The 11991-nt window shown below is 35.6% G+C and overlaps 1 protein-coding gene across 2 annotated transcripts; it reads left to right on the forward strand.

The window, feature by feature from the left end:
• Nucleotides 1–244: 244 nt before the first annotated feature.
• Nucleotides 245–11698, forward strand: LOC149137922 (uncharacterized). 2 transcript variants are annotated; one of them, XM_089364943.1, is made up of 2 exons: nucleotides 245–904; nucleotides 9460–11698. In XM_089364943.1, the coding sequence occupies exon 2, from the start codon at nucleotides 9470–9472 to the stop codon at nucleotides 11690–11692; it is 2223 nt and encodes a 740-aa protein (XP_089221069.1). In that variant the 5' UTR covers nucleotides 245–904; nucleotides 9460–9469; the 3' UTR covers nucleotides 11693–11698. The 2 variants fall into 2 exon arrangements, with proteins under 2 accessions (XP_089221069.1, XP_089221080.1); XM_089364954.1 differs by lacking the exon at nucleotides 245–904 and adding an exon at nucleotides 2533–2733.
• The last annotated feature ends 293 nt before the right edge of the window (nucleotides 11699–11991 follow it).

Below are 11991 nucleotides of genomic sequence, written 5' to 3' on the forward strand. Positions count from 1 at the left end.
ACACGCAAGCACATGAATATGCAGGATACATACATACAGATGCATACACATATATACATATACATTCACACACATTCACAAACTGGATTTGGTTGCGGCAGACACATGGAAAGTCTCGATAAGATTGTTGATTCTCTTTAGCTTCAGATTAAGCTAATCTTTGATAAGAAACATTCCTCCCGTGACTATCCCATACATTTCCTGTGTACAGAGAATCCAGCATCATAATTTCTGATTAACTTTAGGTTGGCCGAGTTTGATATGAGGGAACTTTCTCAGCTACTTCTTTTAGGTGAAGCCTTCTTTTTGAACCTTCTTCAATTATTTTCTGAATTCTTGAAACAGTTGATGGAGCTACAGACCAATCAGTTGCTATCTTACACATTTCTACACTTTTTACCAAATTTCAATCTGAGCTCGTTTCTCATGCTTCTTCCTTGTCATTTTTATTTGGCCTCTGAAGATGAAATAGAACATGACTGTCAAGAGAAATGCTTATACAGACATGATTTTTTTTGAGTTTTCTAGTGATAAATATAACATTTTGGAAAATCCAGTAATAAGTCTATTTAAATGTGCAGGAGTGACTAAAGCTTCTCAGGTTACTGTACATGCATGTATAAAATTGGGTTATCCGCATGAATGATGTTATTGTATTCTTTACAGATATATATATATGTGTATCTTTCACATGCACAGGAAATACTCAACCCCTGTTCAAGCATAGTTATGATAATACAGTCTGTCTACCACCACTTGGGTTCTGTTTTGGTCAGGAAAGTACAGAGGAAAGTAGTTTTGTTGGCTGAGAAATATTATTGATGCTTTTAAGAAATTGACTTACTATTTGTCTCCCAGTATTTGTTGTGCGTACATCATTCAAACCGCGACAGACTCGGAAAAGGTAGGAGAATTATTATTTTTGTAGTTTAGTAATATGTCTGTCTTGAGGAAGTAGATCTATGATACAAGATATTCTAACCTTGAACATCACCCTTTCTATTGACATGCAGTATCCACCAATGTATTTCCTTTCTAAGAATTCAAGGAATGATTTGAGAGATATTTAGCTGTTATTTTTAGCATTTTGTTGTCTTTGGAGGAGTTCACTGTGCGACCGGGTGTCTGTCTGAGGATAAACCATGAATCAATCTTATTTTATTTTTCTCACTGATTTAGGAACTCCTATAAATGGTGTTGCCATACGTTTCCTGTTTGTTGTTATTTTTGTGGTTTCACACATTTTCCTCCAGAAGAAGTTTATGTCTTCTCGTGAAGAAGTTCCTGTGATGTTCACTGCTCCTCCTCTCATGTCTTTGTCTACTGCTGCCAGGTCCTCGATAAATTTTTCGTTTACTGTTTTTCTCTTGGTTATTCTCTTCTGATTTTGGGGTTTCTCACTGACAGATTTTAGCTCCTGCTTGAGGGCGAGCAGTTCGTAATTGAGTATTGTCATTTTGTTATCTACAAACATCACTTCTATCTCCTTCTTCAGTTTTCGTTGGTGAGCTTTTAATACCGTGTCTGGTAGTCTTTTGCTTACTTTCATATAGAATACTCTCTCTTCGAGAGAGCGCTTCGAATTCACAGTTATTTTTTCTTGGAAAATCTTAGCAAGGGCATACTTCACCGCTATATAACCCTGACTACTATTACTACTATTACAACTACTACAATAATAGTTGCGATTTTGCCTGCTATTTACCATAGTCGTAGTAGAGGGACAACGGTCAGTTATTTTAGCTTGTAATGTAGTCTGGCTGATGGGTGGTATAGTATCTGTTGGAATGTTATTAACTGCGAAACCACGTAGGGTTCCAACACCGTCCACGTTTTCATTTATATTGTTTGGGAGAAGAGTTCACTGTCAGTTCCAGATATTTGAAGGTTTTGTTCCGTTCGGCTACTAACTTTCTTCCTATGTCCCACAAATGTCGCTTGCTGGCGTAATTGTTTCGCAGTAAAATGATTTCGTTGTGGGTGCAGATCGTCCAATCTGATCATACATCCAACAACGGGGTTTTGTTTAGCTCTTCTATTACAATTAATAAATCTGTCCTCAATTCATAAATCCAAGAAAATAATGAGTTTTGTGGTTACGTTTTCTTCTGTAATTACTGCTAGAAAGAATATGTTTTTCTGCTGAGCTGTCAATACCAATCAGCTGCTCTCTTTCTCACACATTTCTCCATTCTCTATCAAATTTCTATCCGAGCTCGTTTCTCGAATAGAATTTCATGCTTCTTCCTCGTCTTTCATTTTGGCATCTGAAGATCAAATTGGATGTGACTGTCAAAAAAAAAAATGCTGATACAGGTATGATTGTTTAGTTTTCTAGTGATAAATATAAATTTTTGGAAATCCCACTTTACTAAAAGTAGTAAATCTACTTAAAAATTAACTTTTCTAGGTGTGGCTAAGGTCTCTGAGGTGACTGTGTATATATATATATATATATATATATATATATATGAAATGGGTTATTCGCATGAACGATTCTAATATGTTTTTTACGAATGTGTTTACAATTTTATATATTCTACAAGTATTGCAAATCACTCACTCATGTTTAAGCTTAGTTATGATAATGCAGCCTGTCTACACCTCTTGGGTTCTGCCTTAATCAGGAAAAACACAGAGGAAATTTATTTTGATGTTTTTAAGAAATTGGCTTACTTTTTGTTTTCTAATATTTGTTGTACATATATCATTCAAAGTGACAGACTCAGAAAGGTAAGAGAATTATTATTATTTTTGTCGTTTAACACATTTTCCTCCAGAAGAAGTCTATGTCTTCTCGTGTAGAAGTTCATGTGATGCTCACTGCCCCTCTTCTCATCTCACTGTATACTGCTGCCTGGTTTCGCTCAAATCTTTTGATTACTGTTTTTCTCTTGGTTATTCTTTTCTGATTTCGGGGTTTGTCATTGAGAGCTTTTAGCTCCTGCTTGAGAGTGATAAGTTCGATACTGAGTGTCCTCTGTTTATCTGTTGAGCTGTTGTTTTTCTTCTGTTCCTTGGTTGTGTTGTTGTTGATGTTGTGTCCAGCCATGTTGTTTGTAGTAACTCTCGGCATGCCAAATTGAAGTCGAAAATCAATACGATCTTTAATAAAAGGCTCCTTCAGTTAATTCATCTGAAGATTAGCTAATTATTTAACAGGGCTTCAAAGATGGAGATGGTATTCATCGTATATTCGATAAATAGTTTCCCACAGTGCCTGTTTGTATATATGTATGTATGCATGTGCGTATGTATGTATGTGCAGATTTGTATGTTTTATGTATGCATTCTCATGCATATAGTTACATATCTAGACATGCTCATATATATTTAATGATAAACTTCTGGAAAGTTTTACAGATTTTTACAGTTCCATTGATGGATTAGATTTGTAATCTTCGAATTAGCTTATCAATATTTCAGCATAGATATTCTCTTTTTCACTGATCTTCAGCTTTATGTTAACATCCGGTGGGCAGCTAATTTCCACAACTGTACACAGTTTCTCTTCTCTACCTCCAATCATTATATCAGGTCTGTTGGGCTTACATTTTATTGAGGTCTTCACTGGGATATTCTACCAGTATTCCTTTTTATTATGTGTGACTATGGTTTCTACCATATTGTGGATGCTTATTTTGTTTCTTCTCGAGACTATGCTTGGGTGTTTAAAAGATGTTGCCGAAGGGACATGATGCGACATTCAAAGGCATCTTGGATAAATGTTAAGCCTCTGCCGAGTTGTTTTCGTTTTAGGTCGGAGCGGTCTACGTCACTGTTTATATGGAAATTCAGTGTGTTTGTTAGTATTTTTCGGGTTTTCACATCAAGGCTCGGATCTCATGAAGCTTCCGATCAAGCAGCTCTAATGTTGGTACGAGTACTGTCACTGCAAATACGTTGTAGGACACTGTTTTATTGAATGTAGAGAGATCTGAGTTCCAAATTTTCTTTATTTGGCTGTAATATTCTTTAGTGGCACGTATTTTGTTACAGGTGCCGTTAGAAGATATATTTTCATCTACCCCTAGGTACCAGGAACATTCCTCAACAGATACACGGGAAATAGTCAAATCATTGACGGAAATGCTACAAGTCTGGTTTATAGTTTTCCCCCCTATTCACACCCATATGACAACATTTATCCTGACCAAACACCAGCCGTACATCCTTTGGAAATGTTGTAACTGGCTCAAGGATCTTTTTCATCTCACGCACATTCTTTGCATAAAGCTTTAAGTCATCCACAAAGAAACAATGTGTAATTTTGATATTTTTATTTCCTTGTGAACCAGTAAGATATCCTTCAGACCTCCTTAGCATGAATGACAAGGAGTTTACAGAAAATATAAAGAGCATCACAGAGAGGCTGTCACCTTGGAATATGCCATTGCGACACTGCATTCTATCAGTGATAATACAGTCACTCATTGTGTTTAAGTTTAATATGGTGGCCCACGATGAAATCATGTCAGCTATGGTTTTGACTATTTTCACTGGAACTTTAGCAAGTTGAAGGGTTTCTGGCATCCATGTGTGGGGAACACAGTGAAAGGTTTTCTTGTAGTCTCGCTACATTGAAACTAGATTCCTCCTATGCTCTCGCATCTCTGACATCACAGTTTTGTTGATTAACAATTGCTCGGCTCATGTATGTATGTATGTATGTATGTATGTATGTATGTATGTATGTATGTATGCATGTATGTATGTGCAGCAGGAATATTTAATCAGTACATCCAATGCCACGGTTCTGACCAATTGGGACATCGCCTAGAACTGACCTGCAGAACTGCAGAGACTCTAGCCGTTGGAGCTGTCTCTCTGATCCGATGGTTTGGCTATAGAAAAACCTCATCTCAAGCACCTACGGCAGAGCGCCACAGATGTGAGACAGAGAACACACAACGCTAAGAGCTGCCACACAGAGTGCTGAGGAGATCCCACGCAGAGAATACTGAAAGAATGGCCTAGCTAAGAGATGACCTGTTACTTCACAACTGAATTTCCTTGTCTGTCTTCACAATCACACGAAGAAAAGCAACATCCCAACTCTCCACAATTTGGTCGTTCTTCCTAACGATATCTTTCGTTGTAAAACGAAGAAAATAAATACCTCCTTAACTGAATATCCCTCGACCAGGTTTACGTCTTTATCACTAATCCATCTTCGTTACATATATATGTTTCCCTCTGTTCTGCTTTTAATCATTTAACCCATTAAGTCCCAGGGTACTGAAATTTCAGAATATTACGTTTAAATTTTCAAAGATGATTGAAAATAGAGTAAAATGATAAAAATCAATTATAAAAACTGCTTTACTCAAAGTAGAAATAGAAATACACGGTGTCCTATAAAGAGGACCCTGGGACAATGTGATATACTCATAAATTCAAAATCCTTCATATGTTATCTATTAATATATTCTATTGGTATTAAAGTTTATATATAAAATAGCTAAAGTTTTTGAAAGAATACAGTGAAATACAAAACATACAAAAAATAATGCATTGAAGGAAATCCATTCAAGAAAACAATGCTTTGTGGAAATGAGCAAAAGCAATCTAGACACAGGGTTACGTTGCTCTTTTCACAATGATTTAGTGGTTTACCGCTGTAAGACTTATTCTGACAACGTCGTTGCTGATCTCGTTTAGCTATTATATGGACTTTCATATCAAATTTAACGTCAGCAATGGGTGTGGATTGTGTGATCATCTTTGTTTATTGTCCAGATTGCTTAGCAGTGGAGTGCTTTAGATATGAAACACATAGATATCTCCTGAAATCGAGTAAATTTTTATGTTTCACCCTTTACCTCGTGGATCAGTTTATAAATAGTCCATGCATTTACAACAGTCATATCAATAACTCTAGTCAACAATGGCCTATACCACTTTATGCCTCTAATTGAGGTTGCATATTTTGACGCCAACCAGTCCGGCTTGTTAACTTCACCCACGTAGTTGTTATATGAGTCCCAAACATGTGGTCGAGTCACATTGCCTTTGCTTTTTATTCCTCACTCTGGCGTTGTACATAGCACATTTGGTTCAACTGAATCATAATTAGTCCCAATTGTCACACATTTAGTGTCAAGCCACCTAACTATAAGGATTTCATTATTGATTTCAAATCTATAATCACATGAACCTCTTGGCCCCTCTTTCATCAATGCTGTTTCGTTGAGAAGACATCTCTTGAGACGATTATCTCTCGTAGCAGTTGCTTCAAACCTCATTTGCCCGAGGTGCACTAGCAAACCATACTTTGTGAACAAATTATCAAAATATACGGAATGTGACCGAGGACCATCTACCACTCCAAGTAACTCTATTTGCAAGTGAAAGATCGTTTTGAGGTCCTTCTTGAATACTCTTACAACAATACAGATCAAAGTTGTAACAAGATCTTGTAACACCGCACAATGCCCCAAATTTGTAACAAAATCTTATGGGTCTCCCTTTTATAAATTTTTTGAGTGAATTATGTCCATAGTGTTTGACCATCGACTGACAGACTCTTTTCAAAAATTCCGAATTTACTGAAGGAATTCTGGTAAAGGGAAACCGAACTACGTAACCTTTATCATCTTTATTCTCCTCCCAGATTTCATAATTGCGAAAGTGATTGCTGCTTTTAAGATGCTGGAATCGATTTCTTGTAATAGCAGTATTGATTAATGGCAGACCCAGATCTTCGTCACTTGATCAGTAATTTCTTGTGGAGGGTAACTTAATATAACTAGAAGATATTAAAACTCCAAGAAATGTTTTAATTCATCTACAGAAAAGGTTTCGATTTTCTCCTTCCTGGACGCACAATATTGAACAGTTTCTTTCGCTATGTAGTCATATAATTCTGGGGTTTGCAAGTTTTCAGTCGAAAATCACTCCGATCAGTTAATTCATCTGAAGATTAACAAGTCATTTAATAAGGCTGGTAGTTGTAGCTTCAGAGTTGGAGTTAGTATTCATCGTATTTTCGATAAATAGTCTTCCACACCAAATACGCCACTTGTCACCTCAAGTTCCATTCTACGTATGTATGTATGTATGTATGTATGTATATATTTGATAAGAAGGATTTATCTACATTTATTCCAGGAAATGGCATTGTGCATTGTTTCTGCGACAGCACCATGTCACATAGGGAGGTAGAACCTTGATGACATTATTGGGCAACTGCAAATCACTTGGGTGATGTCTTCCACAGAAACATGACTCGCCCATTTCAGTGAGACTGGATCCTCGAAACACTGTGTTTTCCACCCACATGTAGCAATAAGACTTTTCACACACCCCACCCCCAACAAACCAAACAACATCTCTCTTCTTCTTCACATTTCCTCTCGTTCATGCACTATGCTTATCCTCATCTCTTGTACCCCAATCCTGTCCTCACTACCCCTTTGCTAATCTGCTGTCCAACACCCCATCCATTTACCCAGGTCTCATCTGTCACTGCATTCCCCAACCCCACACTATTTGAATTCATATGAAGTCTCTACTCCCTCACCATCTCTCTCTTTCACTCTCTCTCTATCACTTCCTGTCTCTTTGTCTTGCTCTTTCTCTCTCTCTTTTATCATGCTTTCTCCCTCTGACTGGTTTACCACGGATCTCCTTTACTGCAACGCACCTGTTTCTGTCCTCATTCATGATCTCTCACTGTCTCTCTCTCTCGGACCGGACAACCACCTACCTCCTCTACAGTAACCCTGCTTGTTTCTACCTATTTCTATCTCTCTGTCACACCAACCTCTCTTCATCTGGCACAAGTTCACACCCATTCTGAAAGGATATTTGTCTTGCAAATTACTTGGTGACCCTGCAAATGTTGGTGCCACATAAAGAGCAACCAATCCACACTGTAAAGTGTTTAGCGTTTGGAATAGCATCCAGTTGTAAAAATCATTCCAAAACTGACCTAGCCTGTGCTAGTGCCACGTAAAAGACTCTCTTCCAGGTTGTTGGTTAGGAAGGGCATCCGTCCCTAAAAACCATGCTAAAACATACACTGAAGCCTTGTGCTACTCTAAGATAGTTAACTTATTTTTATGTTAAAATTTGATCTGAGATTTATATATTAACTAGTTGTTTTTCCCGGTTTCACTCGGGCAGTGTGGTGGATTTGGTTAAAGGCTATTTCCTATGTATATTTTGAATAATAAAAAAGAACTAAAAATAAAAAAAACAAAAATTCCAAAAACAAAAAAAAGTAAGAACAACCCAAAAACAATACGATGCTAAGGATTTTGCGGGTCAATATTGTAAAACTAACTTCACGTGTGTCCCCATAGCCCCATGTAGTCACGGAACCTTGTTTGTGGTATAACCTCGCCTTAAAAGAAAAATATATGGTAGTGCGGTTGTTGTATTGGCGACACAAGAATGTTAATCGAAACTGTTCAAGATCAATCATAGGTTGGACGTTCATATACACTGATTAGAATTGTGAATTTCAATTATTGAAAACGCGTTCCCGGATGGATACAATTGTGCAGAGTCCGTTTGTCTCAATATGGAAAAGCTGTTTGAATGTCGACGTTTGAAGACATTTGTAACTGAAGTTTAAAAAAACATAGTAATTAGAAAGAGCGTAAGCTATAGCCTTCTTTTTAATGCACAAAAAAATTGAAATTATTTTTTTTCTGTGCCTCTGATTAAAATTTTCGAAAAACAAACCCAGCCACATTACTTGGAAAAAAAGAATCTTATTGTGCTGGTTTTTCGTAAAATTTCGCGCATGGGAAAGGCAACAAAATCGCCCCTCCCCACTTTGAATGGGATATTCCTATCTTAAAAAGTAATAATCGATTATCTCGGTAACCATGGGAGTTGGAGGGCAATAAAAATCTCCTGAACATGAGCGGACCATGCTACCGCTCTGTGCTGAATTTCGCGCGATTCCACTGCAGCATTCTCAAGTGAATCTGCCGACACTCAATCAATCAATCAATCAAGCAATCAAGAACACTGCAATTTATAGTATAGATAACCTAGAACACTGAACGCTGGTTATTGCAGATAAAAAAACATCTGTTCCATTCTGGTATTGAGGAGTTTCACAAACTCGTAGATTATGATGTTAATTGACTGAAATAAAGAGAACTTTTTTTTATGCCATCTATTTTCAAACATCCGTATTTTCAGTTCAAATATAGCTTGATTCAGTTATGATGCTAATTTTAATATTTTGAACTAGGTAGCATCTAATTCCATAGAATATCTTTCAACTCCTGCACCCAGTGAATAGTAAATATTAACCTTGAAACGGGGATATGTTTAAACATAAAAGAGATAGGTACTCGGCAACAGCAAAATGCATTGTTTTCTCAGCTACATTGACCGCAACATTTATGTTTATTTCGTAACATTTGAAATATCTATAAAATAAAGAAACGGAATTGAATCTTCATTATTTTATATGCTTTGTTTTCTATATTTTTACAGATAACCAAATATGGCTGCCGTACAGACGACACTAACAGCAACCAGTTCTCTTATTCTTTCAATCATTCTTATTAGCACACTGACATCACTAAACATCGATGCGAAGGAACTCGGAAATAATTGCGAAATTAAAATTCCTCCCAACGTCAGTGAGATTTTATCTCGTTTAGTAAAATTGGAAAAAGATGTTTTCAATTTTGAAGTCCATTTATCAAACAAGTCACTTGATGACCTTCTTAATCCTGTACCATTAGATTATTTTGCAAATGCGAGGCATTTTACGTGGATTCCAGATAAATCAGACGCTTTAACTCTATATAAAACCGTCCCCTATGATTTTTCAATGCACACTTTTAATATGTTAGGCGTTTACGTTGCTAAACAAAGGATTGATATGAATATAACTTGTGGAAAACAAAATATTCAAAGACACGATTTAATATATTTGATATTCGAGGAATTGAAAAGAATCATATTTATTGACAAATTGCACATGGGAGAATCTGGATACATGTGTTTTTTTATAAATTTGTCTTATGATATGAAGAAGAACAGCCCTCGCACGTATGAATCTTACAGAAGAGTTGGTATAAATCGAGAAATTATGAAGAACTATTGCTGTAAACTCTATAAAAATGGAAGCTATTTTTATCACTCCAAATCTATTTGTTCAGGAAAAATCATTGAGAATGCTATGTTTCAGAATTATGCACGTATCGCCGGAGCCGTTTTGTGGGCTATATTACCATTAATTATTTGTTTCGTATCAAAAGCTAAATTACCTTCACATTCCCGTAATCTCTATCTGCCACTGTTTGCTCACGATGAATTCTTATTTACAATTAAAAACACGTTGCCATACAAATCCGAGTGGATCAATGGAAAACATAATATTTACACATTCTCTCATTTTGTGTCTTGGATATTTTGTTTCCACAATTCCTCTTTCTTTGCCTCAAGACTAAGAAGATTCCTGTGTATTCTATTCTCTCTTTCAGTAATTGTTCTGGATCTTTTGATGCATTACTTCTTTTTATATGATACAATAAAAATACTATTCCAAGATGGTATACCATTGGGCTATCGCGCCCTAATATTAGGAATCTCAGAAAGTTATGAGAATACAGATGGCTTCTCCGGCGGTCCCTTTTTGTGTTTGATCGGCTACATATTTTTCAGTTTTATTCTTTTCGTTCTTCCCAGTCGTTTAAGTGAGACTGTCGCGTATAATGCATTACATCAAAGATCCACTTGCACATTTCTCATACAAAATATGAGTTTATTAGAGAAGTATGGCAGTTTGAATGTTTCTACACTACAGGATTATGATCTACTCTATGCAATAATGAAAGCTAATATTTCTACTGCTTTAAACCCAAATTTCTGGCATTTAATAATTTATACTTGGTTTAACCGTATAAAGAAAATTTGGTTGTATTACTACGAAAGAAATATTTTCTGGCAATTCATTACACTTTGTCCCTTTGTTTCCATTACAATTTTATTTGCAGTATTTTCTGTCTGTGAATTATTTCTGTGCCTCTTGTATTATGGAATCCCAATTCTTTATCTGGTTTTAACTTTACCACTAAGTTATTTCAGAGTTTATATTTTCCCTCTGTATTTGAATGCTAACTATATTTTCAAGATTATTGCTTTCATTTTAACATTCATATCGTTTTCATGTTTTATAATTTGGGGAATGTATTCAATCTATATATTTGTAGTAACGTTTGGTATCCTTTGCGAGTATATATTTTCAATAGCTGTTGCAGTACTTGCTAAGCCTGGTACCGTTGGCGATATATGGTTCGTTTCCATGTTTGTTGTTTATGGTATTGCAATTATAAAAGCTGTTCAGAAACAGTATGACTTTATTCTGCTTGAATCTATAAAGCTCACCAAAATTCTTCGTCCAAATTTAGTAAAGTCAAAATATGGGGAGGAATTCATAAACGCCAGTTTGTTCAAGACAATTGTTAACCATCATTTTCCATTGAGATTCGAGATTGCTAAATCCATTGTAAAATTGTTTCTAATCCTAACCTTTTTCTTTGCTTGCAACAATATAATAAGTATAGAAGACATGGGCATATCAACATTCACAAAGATTACTTTGTTGTTGATGACGTCATTGATACCTAATTTTGTGTCTATAATAAATACAGATCGTAGTTTAACACTAACCATGTTAGATAAACTTATCCAAACAATAAACGTATTTGAAGAATGAAATATATCACGGAGAAGTTTATTAAGTTATTTGATATTCTTCGGTACAATGAAAAGTAATTCAGTGTGCTTTATGGATTAGTAACTACATTGTATAACATAATAGTAATAAAAATAATTATGGTTCTGCGTATTCCCACAGTCACAAACACACACTCAGATACCTCCTATAAAACATACATACATACATACATACATACATACATACATACATACATAGGATATAAATATATATACATATATATATATATATATATATATATATATATATATATATATATATATATATATATATATATA

The sequence above is a fragment of the Octopus bimaculoides genome, chromosome 1, assembly GCF_046866305.1.
Source record: "Octopus bimaculoides isolate indiv1 chromosome 1, ASM4686630v1, whole genome shotgun sequence".
NCBI lineage: Eukaryota > Metazoa > Mollusca > Cephalopoda > Octopoda > Octopodidae > Octopus > Octopus bimaculoides.